Genomic DNA, 18,124 nt, shown 5'->3' on the forward strand with positions numbered 1-18,124 from the left:
AACATTTTTGAAAATATCCCTTTTCTGGAAATGAGGTTTGAATGTACGACTAGCAAACACAGAATATGTTTTGCAAGATTTCTGCTGTTTCAATAACTTTGGTCATTTAGGGGCAGACGTAAGAACTGGAACAGAAAAGAAAGAGGGGGGAGATAAAATGGAGAGAGAGGAGAGGGAAGGATAATGAGAGGTAGGGAGGAAGAAGAAAGAAAGAGAGGAGAAAGAAGAAAGAGAGAGAGGAGAAAGAGAGAGAGGAGAAAGAGAGAAGAGAGAGAGAGAGGAGAGAGAGGAGAAAGAGAGAGAGGAGAAAGAGAAAAGAGAAAGAGAGAGAGGAGAAAGAGAGAGGACTATTGGTGGCTGCGTCCTGTTCCAAACAGGCTCTCTGTGTTGGCCTCCATGCTGGAGTAAATGAAGTACAGGAAGGCTGCCAGCACAGCCAATAGGAGCAGCCACAGGGAAATGCCCCCTGCAGCCTTTGTGATTGGCACTTTGGAATGTGGAGTGCTGTGATAAGCTGCCTGGGTGCTGTGGATCTGGGGCCTGATCAAGCATGGAGATGAGATATTACACACATGTTACCACACACATGCGCACACACACACACATGCTCACTCACACATGCGCACACACACACAGTGGAGGACTCACTCTGTGTCATGGCCGTAGTGTTCATCAGGGAGATCTTCATACTTGGAAATGTGCCGTCTGGAGCTGTAGAACAACACAAACAATCGCAAACATAAACACGCTACATACTACAACCATAAACATGCTACATACTACAACCATAAACATGCTACATACTACAACCATAAACATGCTACATACTACAACCATAAACATGCTACATACTACAAACATTATACATCCATACTATACACATAAATACTTTAAAGTGAGGTTTTGCTTACACATCTCCATATCCTTCATTTCTCACCTGAGGGGAGAGAGACAGACAGGTACGCTGGGTTAAAACAGGAGAGGCCGACAGGCAGCACCACAGACAGAGAGACAGAAGGACAGACAGGCAGACAGATGGATAGACAGACAGGCAGACAGATGGACATACAGCCAGGCAGACAGATGGACATACAGACAGGCAGATAGATAGACAGGTAGACAGACAGGCAGACAGACAGATGGATAGACAGGCAGACAGACACAGACAAGCAGACAGATGGACATACAGCCAGGCAGACAGGCAGATGGATAGACAGGCAGACAGACACAGACAGGCAGACAGACGGACATACAGACAGGCAGATGGATAGACAGGTAGACAGACAGGCAGACAGACAGATGGATAGACAGGCAGACAGACACAGACAGGCAGACAGATGGACATACAGCCAGGCAGACAGGCAGATGGATAGACAGACAGACAGACAGATGGATAGACAGGCAGACAGGCAGATGGATAGACAGGCAGACAGACAGGATGACTCACTGGTGTATGATAGTGTATATAGGTCACTTCCTCCTCTGCAACAACAACAACAGCTGAGTACCTGTAAACACAGCTATAAACACTTCCTGATGGCTCAGACCCTCATGGACTTCCTGGGGGGCGTGGCCACCAGGGGGAGCCAGAGAGCACACCTGCTCCAGCCCAGAGAAGCACTCAACCCCCCCCCCCCACACTAGCCTGGCTTTGCCCTCCTACATACTTCCGCTTAATTTGATTTTGCTTCTGTACTAGGTGTGGCCATGAGGTACGTAAGTCAGATGTCTCCGGTTGATTTTCTACCGGCCAATCAGTGAACAGAGGGAGTGGCTGAGAACGATGACGATGTTGTGCGCTAGTTTGTGTTGTAGTTCCGTAATGGCAGCGGAGAAAGATGCGAGCAAAGCCATTCAGTCCGTTGTGGCAACGCTGCCAAATATCGATAAGCTAAAGCTGGAGCAAAAACAAGTTTTGCTGAGTTTTGTAGGTGGCCATGATGTTGTGGCCCTCCTCCCCACAGGGTTCGGGAAAAGTTTGATTTTCCAGCTACGGCAGCTAGCTCTGTTACAGTAGTGGTGAAGGACTTGGCTAAGGCAAACGCTTGCAATTGGTTATGGCAGATCAGAGTGGTTCTAGGCAGATCCAATAGTTTTAAACTTCAACAGAGTACCCGCCTACAAGGAAGTCAACGCTTGTCAATGGAGCGAGGCCAGACTCTCTTTACAAATGAAATGTACAAGAGTCTGGTTAGGACAAGGCTACTCCCTGAAGTCGCTTTAGACAAAAGCATGAATCCTGTTATCCAGGTAGAAGTGGCAGCAGTAACAGTAGTGCTGGTTGTGTAATAACCCTGCACGGGCTGGTACCTTCCTCTCTGTAGAAGGTCTTGTCAGGAGAAACATCAGGTTTGGCCATCACATCCTTCAGCTTCTTCACATACAGACCACGAGTAGAGCCTACACACACCACACACACACACACACACCACACACACCTCAAGAGCTACAAAAAGAATCCATACCACCACACGCCTGAGACCAACTGTCACACTGTGTGGTGTGTGTGTGTGTGTGTACTGTGTGTGTGTGTGCTGTGTGTGTGTGTGTGTGCTGTGTGTGTGTGTGCTGTGTGTGTGTGTACTGTGTGTGTGTGTGTGTGCTGTGTGTGTGTGTGCTGTGTGTGTGTGTATGTACTGTGTCGGAGTGCGAATTACAATGACAATCGGAGGGGTTACGATTACAGGTAAATCAATATATGTATTGACCCCCCTGACCTGTTGTTTTTACCTCTTTGGGGGGGGCTAAGTCTTTATTAGGGGGGTCAATCCCCCCCGTAATTCCAACCCTGTGCTGTGTGTTTGTGTAGATCGGCCTTAACCACTGTTCTGCTGGTAGATCTCTGCACATGTCTGCTTATGTGCGGCAGGTACAACCCAGTCTCATACTAGATAATACAGAAGTATGAGACTACGTTGGCAGGGACTATGTGGACTATATGGAATTAACAGAATCAAAGTTCCAAGCGCTCGTCGTACCGACTAGAGGTCCATGTTTGATGCCAAACTTCTTCAGCAGCTGGATGATTTCCTGGTCGCTCTTCTCCTCGAGAGACATGACGCTGAGGAGTCTGACCACAGAGAGAGAGGAGAATGGCAGCAGATGTCAAAAGTTGCCAGCGTGTAGATTATTTCACACGCGCAGATATTAACTTTTCACTCGCAAAATGTAATTACTGGCAGCCCGCGCCGTGAAATTCTGCTTGCGCGAGTCTACATGACTTTTACAATTTGGAGGCTGCAGTAGTGAGAGGCTGCAGTAGTGAGAGGCTGTAGAACTGAGAGGCTGCAGAACTGAGAGGCTGCAGAACTGAGAGGCTGCTATGGAAGCAAATCAGTGACAATGTTTTGAATTTTAAAAGGCATTGAATACTTAATATTGAAATTTAAACACCACCGAATGTGTTGATTTTGAATTCACCTAAAATTTAAATGAATGTTTATGTAAAAAATCTAATTCAAGGTGCGGAAATTCAGGTTGCTCAAATTTGAGTAGTAGGCTAAAATAATTTGAGACAAAAAAATTAAAGCCTAAATAATTTGACCTAAAAAAACATATTGCAACTTCCAGGATACAAAGGATAGGAAAGGAAATTGAGTGAATTAAATCGAAACATCTCACTTCACTGAGAAGGGTCCAACTGCAGACCTCTCTCCTCAGGCCCCTCTTATCCAGGTGTAGCTGTTCACATCAGATCTAACAAGCTGATCAAAACCTTTTAAAAAAGTGTTGGGAACACTCAACCAAAGTTTAAAGTTTTTGTTTAACTTTTTCTAAAATGTATTTTTCAACCTTTCAAAACTTTTTTCAATATGTCAAGTTTTACAATAACCTTTTTTCAAACTGTCAAAACCTTTACAAAAATCTTATGTTCGATTTTTTTTTCCGAGGCTGCAGTAGTGAGCCTGTCAGATCAGATCTAACAGACTGGACAAAGACTGGTCTCAGGTCAGATCTAACAGACTGGACAAAGACTGGTCTCAGGTCAGATCTAACAGACTGGACAAAGACTGGTCTCAGGTCAGATCAAACAAGACTGGACAAACATTTTCACAGCACTCATTTATTTAAAAATAACGTTTTTGTAAAGACAACATTTATTTATTTCATTCGTTTGCATGTGAGATCGGAAATAAATACAGCACAGAAATAAATGTGGTGTGTAAAAGTCTCAAATTAAATAAATGTGGCATTAGGAAATAAAAGTCCCATGAAATAAATAAATGTTGTCTTTACAAAAACGTTATTTTTAAATAAATAAATTTATTTATTTATTGATGTCGGTAAATGGATTCAGCTATATAATTATATAATGCTATATTTATTGCCATCTTTTTTTAATTTCAGAATTTTTTTCATAGCCATATTTATGTATTTATCTACCTATTTATTTATTTTGACTAACTCGGCGTTCCATATGTCTAAGATCAGATATAACATGCTGGTCTCAGATCAGATCTAACAGACTGGACAAACAGGCTGGTCTCAGATCAGATCTAACAGGCTAGTCTCATCTTCGATCTAACAGGCTGGTCGAAAATATTTTTGAAATCATTCTTTTTATCTTTTTTTATTTTTACTTTTTTGGATCACAAAAGTTGAAAGTTTAGTTGAAAAAAAAGTTGAAAGGATGAAAAAATGTTCAGAGAGGAGAGGGAGAGAAGAGAATCTGATTTTGAAAGGCTACATTGCAGTTGAAGAAACTGAAGTTATGCACCTAAGCGCGGAGGGAGTGACAGCAATGAAGTGAGTCATTAGCGTATAGGAAAAGTCAACACTATATCTTATATTTCGCAATTCTTATCGTTTTGCTGTCATGATTGGGGTGCAACTCAGCTGTAGAGCATTTGGTTGCAACATATTAGGAGTTTCAACTACTTCTACTGTAAGTCCCTTCTGATGAAAGCGTCAGCTAAATTAATGTATTTTATATTAGGCTACTACTGATCCGCTTGCGAGTAGCAGCTAAAATCAACTGGGAATTCGTAATTTATCTAGCAAGAGATTACTCATTTAGCGAAATACTTTGACGGATAAAAATACATTTACTAATCAAGTTAGCTACAACATACTAAAGCTGTGTATTAACTTAATAGATGGCTAGCTGACATTTGAAAATACTGTTTAGCAGTGCTTGAAGGTACAGATCCGTTTCGTCACTCACCTTTCTAGTTCAGCACCCGAAGCCACGCGACTCTGCTCCTATTATGGGCACGAGTCTTGTAGTCCATGTCGTTTTACCGGATGGGGCGTTGGCTTTGTTGGGTGTCACTCAAATTTATCAAAAAGAATGATCATGGAGATTCCCGCTAAATGAAATAATTTATGAAAAGTATTCATGGTCTTCAAGTGATTGTTGCTTGGCAACATTTCTAACCTGAGAAGTCTTCTGGACTTCAGTGTGTGACTGTGATTTATGGAGCTAGAAAGATGACAAAAGTATCTGAATTTGAATATGAAACATCTGAAATATTTGCGTGTCGAATTTCATAAAACTGAAATATTTTGCTGTTGAATATATAAAATCTGAATTATTTGTATGCCGAATTTAATAAAACTGAATTATTTGGATCCAAAAATACACATTTCAAAAATTCAGATTTCAGGAATACAGATTCTTGAAATTCAGATTGCTGAAATTCAGATTGCGGAAATTCAGATTGCGGAAATTCAGATTCAGATCTGTCAATTAGGAAATGAACATAGCCTATAGGCTGAACATTGACTTTGATAGGAATAAGGAGACAATGAAAAATATGCTTGACCATCCAAAATTGGCTATTAGTAATACAGTAGCTAGCTAGCGTGACTTGATTCAACCTGGATTTTCTGTGTGGGTATTATAATTAAGACACACAATTGAAGCTCATGATTTTATATCAGGCTGGATGTTGATGCCATCAAGCTCTTAAAAGAACTCCAACACAGAAAAGAGAACAACGGAACATATATAGGCTATAGCTTTGCCAGTTGTTCCGCGTCTTCCATCGGTCTCCGCCGCCCTCTGACTATCTCGACTCACTTGGTAACAGTAGATGCCGATTTTTGCAGAGGAGACGACACAAGTTTCATAAGCACTTGCTCCATACTCTTCCTCCAACGAGCAACTCTTAGCTTTTGTTCTGGGGTAAAATTCGGTCAGAGAATGTCTATATTCGGTCGTTCTGAAATCGTCTACTTTTCCCTGTGAAGGCAAGCTGTTTCACCTTTGGCCTAGTTCAGACAAAATCTGAATTTCCGCAATCTGAATTTCAAGAATCTGAATTTCAAGAATCTGAATGTCAAGAATTTGAATTACTGCAATCTGAATTTTAGAAATTTGTATTTTTGGATCACAATAATTCAGTTTTATTAAATTCGGCATACAAATAATTCAGATATCATATATTCAACAGCAAAATATTTCAGGTTAATGAAATTCGACACAATTATTTCAGATCTTTCATATTCAAATTCAGATACTTTTGTCAGCTTTCTAGCTCCATAGTGGTTGAGGGAGAACATGTGTGTGGGTGTGTAAGCCTATTAACTATGAAAAACGTCACACAACGCATGCTCGGATTGACAAAAAATACTTTAAGACAACTTTATTGTGTATCAAAATACTGCAAGTCTTACAAAAACGCATAGTAAGCCTTTTTTAATTCAGAAATGCCGAGTACACAAAGCTGAGAGCGCAGAGCAGGACATCAAGCAGAATACACCTCAAACTCTCCTCAAACTTTTTTTTTGGTCGTTCTGTAAATACTTATCAAACCACAGTTCCCTCATCCACACCTCTCACGAAATTATATCTTTTTTAAACGTCTTCCCATTTTCAAAACAAGTAGGATGTTTATTATTCTAATAATAATTCATATTGAGAGTGGAACTTCTTGCACACCGCACGCAGCCGCATGACAGGTTGTCCTTCTGCTGGCAGTGAAGATTAACACGCTTAAAAACACGCGCATGGAACACGCGGAGAAGCCCACTTTCACGCGTGAAAGAAGCGCTAGGAGGGACACCAGCTCTACTGCGGCTGCGCTTACTCCGACTGAAAGCCCGTGGACTCGTTATTAACGAGCTGCATCGTCGCGTGCAAACCACTGTCGTCTCTACTCTAAACTCTCTCCGGGTGTCGGGGTCAGCGGTGTAGCGAAAGCACGGCCTGTTAAAGTATTTTTAAACACACACCGGACACGAACTAGAGGCGCTGGAGGCTAATCACCACCGTGCTATGCTACGCTAATCTCTTCCTAAAACCCTATACTAAGCTACATTTGGCTAAGCTAACAGCTAGCCTGCTCTTCTTCCAACCACAGGACCCCTGATCGCCATGTTAAAAAGAGGCAAAATGACAAAGAAAGGACATCTTATCTTACAGTAATACAAAGGCGCATCTGTCCCCAGCACCGATGGATCTGACTGGGGAAGGGCAGAGGGATGCAGGGAAAGGTGGAGGGATAAGGAGAGGAATATTCAGTGTTTAATCATTCATCTTTGGGGTTGGTATGAGACGTTTTGGTAAGTGTTTTGAAGTCTTATCTGACAGTTTAATAGAGCAGGGGATTTTGAAGTGTTAAATCATTTGTTTAGCTATGTAAAAGGTGGTTGGGGGGGCGATTGGTTAAACAGTGCTACAGGAAGGGGTTCATGATATTCTGATAGGTTAAACAGTGATAGAGGAAGGTGTTGTGCTGTTCTGATTGGTCAAACAGTGACACAGGAAAGGGTTTAGGCTGCTGTGATTGGCCTAGACAGTGATGTGGTAGGGGCTTCCAGGGATGTGCTCGTCACCCCACTTGACCACCAGGATGTACTCCCCCTTCTCCTTCAGCTGGTAGCTCACGTTGTACACACGGCCCCCAAGGTGCTTCACCAACACCTCCTCACAGGGGAGCTTAGGACCATCCACCCCCACCAGCAGCATGTTACGACCTGGGGGGAGAGAAGGGGCAGTTAGAGGAGGGTGGAGGGGGAGAGAAGGGGCAGTTAGAGGAGGGCGGAGGGAGAGAGAAGGGGCAGTTAGAGGAGGGCGGAGGGAGAGAGAAGGGGCAGTTAGAGGAGGGCGGAGGGAGAGAGAAGGGGCAGTTAGAGGAGGGCGGAGGGAGAGAGAAGGGGCAGTTAGAGGAGGGCGGAGGGAGAGAGAAGGGGCAGTTAGAGGAGGGCGGAGGGAGAGAGAAGGGGCAGTTAGAGGAGGGCGGAGGGAGAGAGAAGGGGCAGTTAGAGGAGGGCGGAGGAAGAGAGATAAGACAAAAACAATGGACAAACAAGAAACTACACACCTGCTGTGCTGCAGTCGACACTGAAGTTGTTCTTCTGTCCGATGAAGGCCTTGTTCAGCCCCAGGCCCTTGGCCGTGACCTTGCTGGCGTCTGACTGGCTGGGCGCCGCCTGCTGGCTGCTGCTGAAACTGCGGCTGGTCGGCTCCACCAGCACAGAGGACGTCTCATGCATGCTGTGGCTGGACACCAGCTTAGAGCCTGGGGGAGAAGGAAAAGAAGATCAGAACATGTCAGAATACAGGAAGTATGTTTGAGGAGTGTGTATGTGTGTATGCATGTGTGGAGTGTGTGCCCTCACCAGTGATCTTGGCCTTGAAGGGGCTTCCTACGATGTGATAGGACCCTCCGTACTTGATGGAGATGAGGTAGCTGCCAGGGGCCATGGGGGTGTAGGTGACCCTGTAGCCCTCAGGACACTCCACACAGTCCATCTTCACCTTGGAGGGGCCGTCAATGGTGACCGCCAGGGCCCCAGGGCCCGCGCTGCTGGTGTTCACCACAAACTCACACGCTGAGCCTGGGCGAGGGGGACGTACGTTAGGTGGGAGAGCAGGGCAGGAGGGTATGGTAGGTGAGGGGGTGCAGTAGGAGGGTAGGGTAGGTGAGGGGGTACAGTAGGAAGGTGGGGTAGGTGAGGGGGTACAGTAGGAGGGTAGGGTAGGTTAGGGGGTACAGTAGGAGGGTAGGGTTGGTGAGGGGGTACAGTAGGAGGGTAGGGTAGGTGAGGGGGTACAGTAGGAGGGTAGGGTTGGTGAGGGGTTACAGTAGGAGGGTATGGTAGGTGAGGGGGTACAGTAGGAGGGTAGGGTAGGTGAGGGGGTACAGTAGGAGGGTAGGGTGGGTGAGGGAGGTAGGGCAGGGTACAGTAGGAGGGTAGGGAGGGTACAATAGGAGGGTATGGTAGGGTAGGAAGGTAGGGGAGGGTACAGTAGGAGGGTATGGTAGGGTAGGGAGGTAGGGGAGGGTACAGTAGGAGGGTATGGTAGGGAGGTAGGGGAGGGTAGGGAAGGGAGGTAAAGTAGGGTAGGGAGGTAGGGGAGGGTACAGTAGGAGGGTAGGGTAGGGAAGGGAGGTAGGGGAGGGTAGGGTAGGGAAGGGAGGTAGGGGAGGGTACAGTAGGAGGGTAGGGTGGTAGGGTAGGGTAGGGTACAGTAGGAGGGTAGGGAAGGGAGGGTACAGTAGGAGGGTAGGGTAGGGAGGTAGGGTAGGGTACAGTAGGAGGGTAGGGGAGGGAGGTAGGGGAGGGAGGTAGGGTACAGGGAGGGGAGAGTACAGCTACCTGTGGTTCCTCCCTCCAGCCCAGGGCCGTACGCAGACACCATGCCTGGGTCTCCGGCCTGGCCCATCTCTCCCACACGGATCTTGAAGGGGCTGCCTGGGATATGGCTGCTGTTGAACTTCACATCGATCAGATACAGACCGTTCTCTCTGGGGATGAAGCGCACCGCATACTTATCTGGAGAGAAGGGAGAGAGAGGAGGGGGAGACATGAGAGTAGATCATCCATAACTCTCTCTTTTTTTTTTTGAAGACCAACTCTCCAGCATCAATTCGAGACACCCAACGGTTTACATGTCATCCATCACATCCGGTCTCTGTGGTTACCTTGGTCTATCTCTGTGACGACGCACTCCTCCAGGGCTCCAGAGGGGCTGTGCACCTTGGCGTCGATCACCCCCTTCGCTCCGTTCAGACTCACGGCGAACGAGGCTGGCTGGTTCACCTTCAGACCCGACTCCTGCTCAACGCAGAGCTCACACACTCAACAGGGCTGCATGTACACACACACACACACAGCAGCGTACATGCCGCTAGGTGTACCTACCTGCAGACTGCTAACAGAGATAAAGAGGAGGGCTGGGAGGGGCAGGTGACAGTGTGTGAGCGTGTGTGTTACACATTTAGACTAGGTAGAGACTGAGCGAGCATGTGAGGAAATTGGAAAAGAAAATTGAGTACATGAATGAGAGAGAGAGAGAGAGAGAGAGAGAGAGGGAAGAGAGAGAGAGGGTAGAGAGAGAGAGCGAGAGAGAGAGAGAGAGAGGGTAGAGAGAGAGAGAGGGTAGAGAGAGAGAGAGGGTAGAGAGAGAGAGAGGGTAGAGAGAGAGAGAGAGCGAGAGAGAGAGAGGGTAGAGAGAGGGTAGAGAGGGAGGGACAGATGGAAATAGAACAGCCCATTTCTACCTCTTTAACCTTTTAGCATCTGGCTAACATGAGGGGGGGAGGGGGGAGGGAGGGGGGGGCGGCTGTTGGGAGCCTTTAGAATGAGGCACGAGAAACACACACAGTCCTTTAGTATCCCAGAAGCCTTAGCACCTCCCAACAGCACAGCAGCAGACTCACTTCCTGTCTGTCTCCCTGCATGTCTGTCTCCCTGCATGTCTCTCTCTCTCTCTCTCCCTGAATGTCTGTCTCTCTCCCTGAATGTCTGTCTCTCTCTCTCCCTGAATGTCTGTCTCTCTCTCTCCCTGAATGTCTGTCTGTCTCTCTCCCTGAATGTCTGTCTCTCTCTCTCCCTGAATGTCTGTCTCTCTCTCTCCCTGAATGTCTGTCTCTCTCTCTCCCTGAATGTCTGTCTCTCTCTCTCCCTGAATGTCTGTCTCTCTCTCTCTCTCCCTGCACGTCTCTCTCTCTCTCTCCCTGCACGTCTGTCTCTCTCTCTCCCTGCACGTCTGTCTCTCTCTCTCCCTGCACGTCTGTCTCTCTCTCTCCCTGCACGTCTGTCTCTCTCTCTCCCTGCACGTCTGTCTCTCTCTCTCCCTGCACGTCTGTCTCTCTCTCTCCCTGCACGTCTGTCTCTCTCTCTCCCTGCACGTCTGTCTCTCTCTCTCCCTGCACGTCTGTCTCTCTCTCTCCCTGCACGTCTGTCTCTCTCTCTCCCTGCACGTCTGTCTCTCTCTCTCTCTCCCTGCATGTCTGTCTCTCTCTCTCTCTCTCTCTCCCTGCACGTCTGTCTCTCTCTCTCCCTGCACGTCTGTCTCTCTCTCTCCCTGCACGTCCGTCTCTCTCTCTCCCTGCACGTCCGTCTCTCTCTCTCCCTGCACGTCTGTCTCTCTCTCTCCCTGCACGTCTGTCTCTCTCTCTCCCTGCACGTCTGTCTCTCTCTCTCCCTGCACGTCTGTCTCTCTCTCTCTCTGCACGTCTGTCTCTCTCTCTCTCTCCCTGCACGTCTGTCTCTCTCTCTCCCTGCACGTCTGTCTCTCTCTCTCCCTGCACGTCTGTCTCTCTCTCTCTCTCCCTGCACGTCTGTCTCTCTCTCCCTGAATGTCTGTCTCTCTCTCTCTCCCTGCATGTCTGTCTCCCTGCATGTCATGGGGCTGCTGCTGCATTGTGGGTAGTATGTCCTGGTGTGTGGACAGGTGTGTGTGTCTCAGAGCCTCACCTGGAGACTGGCAACAGTGAGGCGACGGGCGTCGGAGGAGGGCGTTGCAACGGGAACCAGGAAGGGGCTGTCTGGGATGTGCTCCTCGTTGAAACGGATCGATACCTCGTAGTCTCCTACAAACACACACACACAGTTAGAAACACAGCAGGCCAGAAGACAGGACCTTCAACAAGTGTCAATCAAGAGAACGTCACGTCCCTCCTCTCTCCTCACCCCCCCCCTTCTCCCCTCCCTCTCTCCCTCCCTCCCTCACCTGGCTCCTGGACGATGTAGGAGACTCCACTGGACCCGTCCTTGCGGTCCTCAAAGGCGATCTCTGCCTTGCTGGGTCCCTCCACCGCGATACTCAGCCCCCCCGCGCCCGCCTCTCGTGTCCAGATACTGAACTCGGCTGCACAGGACGCAGTGGTCAGTACACACACACACACACCTCCCCCCCCCCCCCTCCCCCCGCCCCTCCAGGTACCTGGCACAGCAGCCTCAGCCCTCTCCAGGCCGGGCCCCCCAGCCCGGACCTTGTGGGCCCCGCCCTCTCCCAGGGGCCCCACGGTGAACTGGAAGGGGCTCCCGGGCACATGCACGCCCGCGTACTTCACACACACGGTGTGCACGCCGGTCTCCGTGGGAACAAAGCGGATGCAGTAGGTGTTGTTGTCTCCCTCCATGATGTCGGCCTTGTGAACCTGCCCTGACGGACTGGTCACCTGGGCCGTCATGTCTGCTAGGCTGATCTCTGAACACACACACACGTAGTTACACACACACACGCACAGACACACACACACACAGACACACACGTACACACACACACAGTTCCAGCCCACCTGGGATCTTGAGGCTTAGGTCACAGTGGCTCCCCACGTTGGCAACCGTGGCAGCCTTCCTCCTCCTGGTGATGCTCTCCTTCATCCTGCCCTCCCCGGTCACCTTGACGGAGAAAGCACTCCCTGCACACAGACACAGCATAAATCAAATCTATTTGTATAGCCCTTTTTACACGCAAGCATGTCACAGAGGGCTTCACATACGCCCATAGAACTGCCCCTCAACCAACCTAAACCCTCAAGCATACTCAGTTACCAGCTGGGCTCTGATTGGGCAGACCCCTTAACGAGCTGGGCTCTGATTGGCCGGTACCTGGCACGTGCTGGTCAGCGAACTTGATGTTGATGATGTAGTGTCCTGGCTCAGTGGGGCAGTAGGTGATCTTGCAGGTTCCGTCCTCCTGGTCCTCTGTGTTGATGTCCACCTTGCTGGGCCCCTCGATGGACAGACTCAGGCCCCCGTAACCTGCACACACACAAACACACACAAACACACACAAACACACACAAACACACACAGTTAAATCAACTTTACAAAAGCCAATACGTCAAACTAACCCTTCAGAAATGCGCATACCCTCACCTCCACCCTGCCCCACCCTCACCTCCACCCTGCCCCACCCTCACCTCCACCCTGCCCCACCCTCACCTCCACCCTGCCCCACCCTCACCTCCACCCTGCCCCACCCTACTCACCTCCAACCTGCCCCCCCACACCCTCACCTCCACCCTGCCCCACCCTCACCTCCACCCTGCCCCACCCTCACCTCCACCCTGCCCCACCACACCCTCACATCACCCCCACAACACACACTCACCTGCGTCGCGTGTATCGATGATGAACTCGGCCGGTTCGAAGGTCCTGGCCTCGCTCAGGCCCTGGCCACTCACACGCACCCGGCTGGCGTCGCCAATCTCTGATTGGCTGATCATCACGGCGATAGGGCTGCTTGGAATGTGGCGGCCGTTCTTCTTGATGTTCACCAGGTGCTCCCCGGTCTCCTTGGGAACGAACGAGACGCCTAACACACACACACACCCACAGATAAGACAGGATAGTTAGCAGAGGTAAGATGGTGGTAAGATGTCTTTTGACAATGTGAAGAAAACGGACAAACCATGTCCCCCCCCACTCCCCTCTTCACCCCATCCTCCTCCTCACCCCATTCTCCTCCCCTCCCCTCCTCACCTCCCCTCCTCACCTCCCCCCATCCTCCTCGTCCTCACCCCATCCTCCTCCTCACCCCATCCTCCTCCTCACCCCATCCTCCTCCTCCCCACCTCCCCTCCTCACCCCATCCTCCTCCTCCCCACCTCCCCTACTCACCCCATCCTCCTCCTCCCCACCTCCCCTCCTCACCCCATCCTCCTCCTCCCCTCCCCATCCTCCTCCTCCCCACCTCCCCACCTCCCCTTCTCACCCCATCCTCCTCCCCCACATACCGACGTGTCCGTTGCGGAGCATCTTCAGCAAGCAGGGCTCCTCCCGTCCGGAGGGCGTGGTCAGGGAGGCGGTCAGCTGACTCAGGTCCAGCTCCCCGATGTCCAGTGGGATATCAGCAGCCGAGCCCACCTTCAGCTGGGACATCCTCATGGACTCGTCACCTAGGAAACGGGACGACAGACACCTCACCTAGGAAACGGGTGCGGTACTGGTGCGTTTTCAAAATTTTGTGTGGGGTATACGAGGTGTGTGTGGGGTATACGAGGTGTGTGTGTGTGTGTGGTACCTGTAATGCGGGCTGAGAAAGGGCTCCCAGGGATGTGCTTGTCGTTGTACTTGACCAGGATGCTGTAGTCTCCTGGCAGTACAGGCAGGTAGGACACACTGCAGGTACCATCCTGGTTGTCCACACAGCTGATGTCAGCCTTCGATGGGCCCTCGATCGCCAGGGACAGACCTCCTACACACACACGCACACGCTAGATACGGAGGGGATGTGTGTGTGTGTGTGTGTAGGGCTGCAGTGTGTGAGCGAGGCCTACCCTCCCCAGCACCCTTGGTGTTGACAGTGAAGGCAGCAGGTTTGTTGACGGTTCCGTGTATGAGGCCTGGTCCGTAGGCAGTCACGTTCCCACTGTTGACGTAGTCCACAAAGAACTGGAGCGGGCTCCCTGGAGGGGGGGCTCTCATCAGATACACTGGTCAGAACTCTGTGTGGTGTGTGTGTGTGTGTGTACCAGGGCTGTGTGTGTGTGTGTGTGTGTGTGTGTGTACCAGGGCTGTGTGTGTGTGTGTGTGTGTGTACCAGGGCTGTGTGTGTGTGTGTGTGTGTGTACCAGGGCTGTGTGTGTGTGTGTGTGTGTGTGTACCAGGGCTGTGTGTGTGTGTGTGTGTGTGTGTGTACCAGGGCTGTGTGTGTGTGTGTGTGTGTGTGTACCAGGGCTGTGTGTGTGTGTGTGTGTGTGTGTACCAGGGCTGTGTGTGTGTGTGTGTGTGTGTACCAGGGCTGTGTGTGTGTGTGTGTGTACCAGGGCTGTGTGTGTGTGTGTGTGTGTGTACCAGGGCTGTGTGTGTGTGTGTGTGTGTACCAGGGCTGTGTGTGTGTGTGTGTGTGAGTGTGTGTGTGTGTACCAGGGCTGTGTGTGTGTGTGTGTGTGTGTGTACCAGGGCTGTGTGTGTGTGTACCAGGGCTGTGTGTGTGTGTGTGTGTGTGTGTACCAGGGCTGTGTGTGTGTGTGTGTGTGTACCAGGGCTGTGTGTGTGTGTGTGTGTGTGTGTGTACCAGGGCTGTGTGTGTGTGTGTGTGTGTGTACCTGGGATGTGGATGCTGTCATACTTGATGTCCATGTGGTGCAGGCCCGGCTCAGTGGGGGCGTACTTCACCGTCACCGTGCCGTCCTTGTTGTCTGTGATGTCCGGCTTGGCCACCTTACCGGACGGCATGCGCACGTCACCTGGACCACACAGCAGCAGGATCATACTGCTGAGCTGGAGGGGTGAGGGTGTAGGGGACGGAGGGGGGGGTGAGGGTGTAGGGGAGGGAGGGGGGGGGTGAGGGTGTAGGGTGTAGGGGAGGGAGGGGTGAGGGTGTAGGGGAGGGAGGGGGGTGTGAGGGTGTAGGGTGTAGGGGAGGGAGGGGGGTGTGAGGGTGTAGGGGAGGGAGGGAGGGGGGGTGTACCTGTGATCTCTCCCTTCTGGATGGTGAAGGGGATGACCAGATCAAACGGTCTCAATCCTGCCACATCCAGACCGTTCATCCCCATTGGCCGGTCTGTCGCCTAGGAGACAGAGGGCAAAGGTTAGAGTCTAGTGTGTGTGTGTGTGTGTGTGTGAGAATCAACAACAAACCAAACTGGTGGAACTGAATGGAAACATGGTGATGATGATGACCACTGACAGACAGACACCAGTTACAGGATGAAGATCGCTGCAGATGGGACACACACACACACACACACAAGCTCCCAGAAACACCCCACAGCCATGTGGACCACATTGGGGATTCTCAAAATGGTGGCCGCTCCCTCCTGTGTGTGAGAACAAGGAGAGACAGAGACAGAGAGAGAGAGAGACAGAGAGAGAGAGAGAGAGACAGAGAGAGACAGAGAGAGAGACACAAGAAAAGAGAGAGAAGGAGAACGAGAGAGAGAGAGAAAGCGAGAGAGAACGAGAGAGAGTAGGAGAGAGGGACAGAGAGAGAGAAGGGGGGTGTTGAAGGTGTGTGTGTGTGTGTGATGGAGGGAGAGACCAGCTCAGAGATGACCACCTGCAGAGAGACATGATGAAGAGATGAAATGAAACACCATGAGGGAGGAGATAGGATGGAGTGATGAGGAGGAGGAGGGATGAGAGGTGGAGAAGGTGGAGAAGGTACCCAGGGTTGTTGAGTGTAGTACTGAGGCAGCTGTCTCTGCAGTAGGAGCTGGTCAGAGGGAGGGCCTTCCACAGCCTGGGGAGGGGGGGACGAGGAGAGGGAGGACGACCACCACAGATAGAGGCAGTACAACATTGGTTAGTGTGATTAACTGGCATCTGCTTGGCCCAATCAGAGGGGGACTGGAGAGAGAGAGGGCGGGTCACCGGAAGCCTGAGGAGTCCTGAAACTGAGTGTGAGAGAATGTGAGTGTGCGTTTGTGAGACCCACCGTGACCTGGAAGGGGGAGTTGGGGATGTGTTCTCCTCCGAAGCGCAGGCAGATGCAGTAGTCGCCGGGCTGCGGCGCCGTGTAGAAGATGTCAAACGTCCCGTCTGCATTCTCCACCACGTCCACGTCTAGCTCCGCCCCCTCAGGCGTGCTCACGCTGCACGTCACCTTGCCCTTCCCAGCAGCCTTAGCGTCCACAGTGATCACCGTCTGCTCCCCCATCTGGATGGTGGGGCCCACGCCCGCCCCTGAGGGGAGAAAACACACTTACACACACATATCACACACTTACATATACACACACACCATGCACACAAACACATATACACATACAGACATACACACCACGCATACGTACACACACACACCCCCCCCATCATGCCTCTACCATGATCGTGAGTTCTACGGGTTATTACTTTGTTATTACCATGGTTACAGTTACTACCGTGTTATTACCATGGTTACAGTCACTAATATCCAGTCTCCATGACTGCATCAGCCGTACTGACATCCATCATGCTGAACAATTAGTCTATTAGTCTACCCAGAGAGGGGGGGGGGGAGAGAGAGGAGGAGAAGAGAGAGGAGTCATCTAATTGAAGGGGAGGAGCCATCCAGCATGCAGTAAGACCAGAGTAATGGATGCAGGATCTGATGAGAGGATCTGTGATCGCTTACCCAGACCGTGACCGCCGATCGAGACTGAGAGCAACGGTGAGAAGCAGGGAGCGAAACGTGACACAGAAGAGACAGGGTCAAGGAGGGGAGGGTGTGGTTCAACAGAACATCACACTGTGGTGGGGGCCAGCAGGGGGGAAGGGGTGAAGGCTGTGTGTGTGTGTGTGTGTGTGTGAGAGAGAGAGAGACAGACACTGGGGGAATAACGTTATAACAACATCAGCAAAACAACCTAAAGGTGTGTGTAACTGTGTTCAGGTGTGTGTGTTCAGGTGTGTGTTCAGGTGTGTGTGTGTTCAGGTGTGTGTGTGTTCAGGTGTGTGTTCAGGTGTGTGTGTGTTCAGGTGTGTGTGTGTGTGTGTTCAGGTGTGTGTGTTCAGGTGTGTGTGTGTGTTCAGGTGTGTGTGTTCAGGTGTGTGTGTTCAGGTGTGTGTGTTCAGGTGTGTGTGTTCAGGTGTGTGTGTTCAGGTGTGTGTGTTCAGGTGTGTGTGTTCAGGTGTGTGTTCAGGTGTGTGTGTTCAGGTGTGTGTGTTCAGGTGTGTGTGTTCAGGTGTGTGTTCAGGTGTGTGTTCAGGTGTGTGTTCAGGTGTGTGTGTGTTCAGGTGTGTGTGTGTTCAGGTGTGCGTTCAGGTGTGTGTTCAGGTGTGCGTACCTGTGACGGAGCACTTGCTGGCGTCCCCGCTGGGCAGGGCTCTGATGCGGTAGGGGGAGTAGGGGATCTCGTCTCCTCCATACTTGATCAGGATGGTGTAGCGGCCCGTCATGTCTGGGACATACGACACCAGGTACGTCCCATCCTGGTTGTCACGGATACTGGCCTTCTTAGGCTTCCCTTCTGGGTCCTGGGGGGGAGGGGGGGGGGAATGATGGAATAAAGGACAT

At 50.6% G+C, this 18,124-nt stretch overlaps 2 protein-coding genes across 5 annotated transcripts in view; both read right to left on the reverse strand.

Moving 5' to 3' along the window:
* Position 1: 1 nt before the first annotated feature.
* Positions 2 to 5,326, reverse strand: emd (emerin). The gene is made up of 7 exons (XM_084681426.1): positions 5,165 to 5,326; positions 2,979 to 3,070; positions 2,311 to 2,400; positions 1,448 to 1,482; positions 912 to 937; positions 649 to 711; positions 2 to 540 (listed from the first exon to the last, which is right to left on the reverse strand). Exons 2-7 carry the CDS (start codon positions 3,055 to 3,057, stop codon positions 348 to 350), a joined length of 486 nt encoding a protein of 161 aa, XP_084537552.1. The 5' UTR covers positions 3,058 to 3,070; positions 5,165 to 5,326; the 3' UTR covers positions 2 to 347.
* A 1,230-nt stretch (positions 5,327 to 6,556) lies between these two features.
* Positions 6,557 to 18,124, reverse strand: part of flna (filamin A, alpha (actin binding protein 280)) — a 38,667-nt gene continuing 27,099 nt past the window's right edge. The window contains exons 30-49 of one of the 4 annotated variants that reach the window (XM_084679020.1): positions 17,895 to 18,084; positions 17,243 to 17,266; positions 16,565 to 16,812; positions 16,295 to 16,369; positions 15,599 to 15,698; positions 15,234 to 15,374; positions 14,463 to 14,591; positions 14,207 to 14,380; positions 13,920 to 14,081; positions 13,295 to 13,498; positions 12,790 to 12,942; positions 12,477 to 12,599; positions 12,119 to 12,385; positions 11,906 to 12,043; positions 11,650 to 11,765; positions 9,873 to 10,005; positions 9,547 to 9,723; positions 8,566 to 8,784; positions 8,268 to 8,465; positions 6,557 to 7,920 (exon numbers count right to left, since the gene is read on the reverse strand). In XM_084679020.1, coding sequence (XP_084535146.1) covers positions 7,736 to 7,920; positions 8,268 to 8,465; positions 8,566 to 8,784; positions 9,547 to 9,723; positions 9,873 to 10,005; positions 11,650 to 11,765; positions 11,906 to 12,043; positions 12,119 to 12,385; positions 12,477 to 12,599; positions 12,790 to 12,942; positions 13,295 to 13,498; positions 13,920 to 14,081; positions 14,207 to 14,380; positions 14,463 to 14,591; positions 15,234 to 15,374; positions 15,599 to 15,698; positions 16,295 to 16,369; positions 16,565 to 16,812; positions 17,243 to 17,266; positions 17,895 to 18,084 — 3,156 coding nt within the window. In that variant the 3' untranslated portion in view covers positions 6,557 to 7,735. The remainder of the gene's footprint in view (positions 7,921 to 8,267; positions 8,466 to 8,565; positions 8,785 to 9,546; positions 9,724 to 9,872; positions 10,006 to 11,649; positions 11,766 to 11,905; positions 12,044 to 12,118; positions 12,386 to 12,476; positions 12,600 to 12,789; positions 12,943 to 13,294; positions 13,499 to 13,919; positions 14,082 to 14,206; positions 14,381 to 14,462; positions 14,592 to 15,233; positions 15,375 to 15,598; positions 15,699 to 16,294; positions 16,370 to 16,564; positions 16,813 to 17,242; positions 17,267 to 17,894; positions 18,085 to 18,124) is intronic. The other 3 variants (XM_084679021.1, XM_084679022.1, XM_084679023.1) reach the window with 3 other exon arrangements.

This window comes from Hypomesus nipponensis, chromosome 18 (genome assembly GCF_054491055.1).
Source record: "Hypomesus nipponensis isolate SF chromosome 18, ASM5449105v1, whole genome shotgun sequence".
NCBI lineage: Eukaryota > Metazoa > Chordata > Actinopteri > Osmeriformes > Osmeridae > Hypomesus > Hypomesus nipponensis.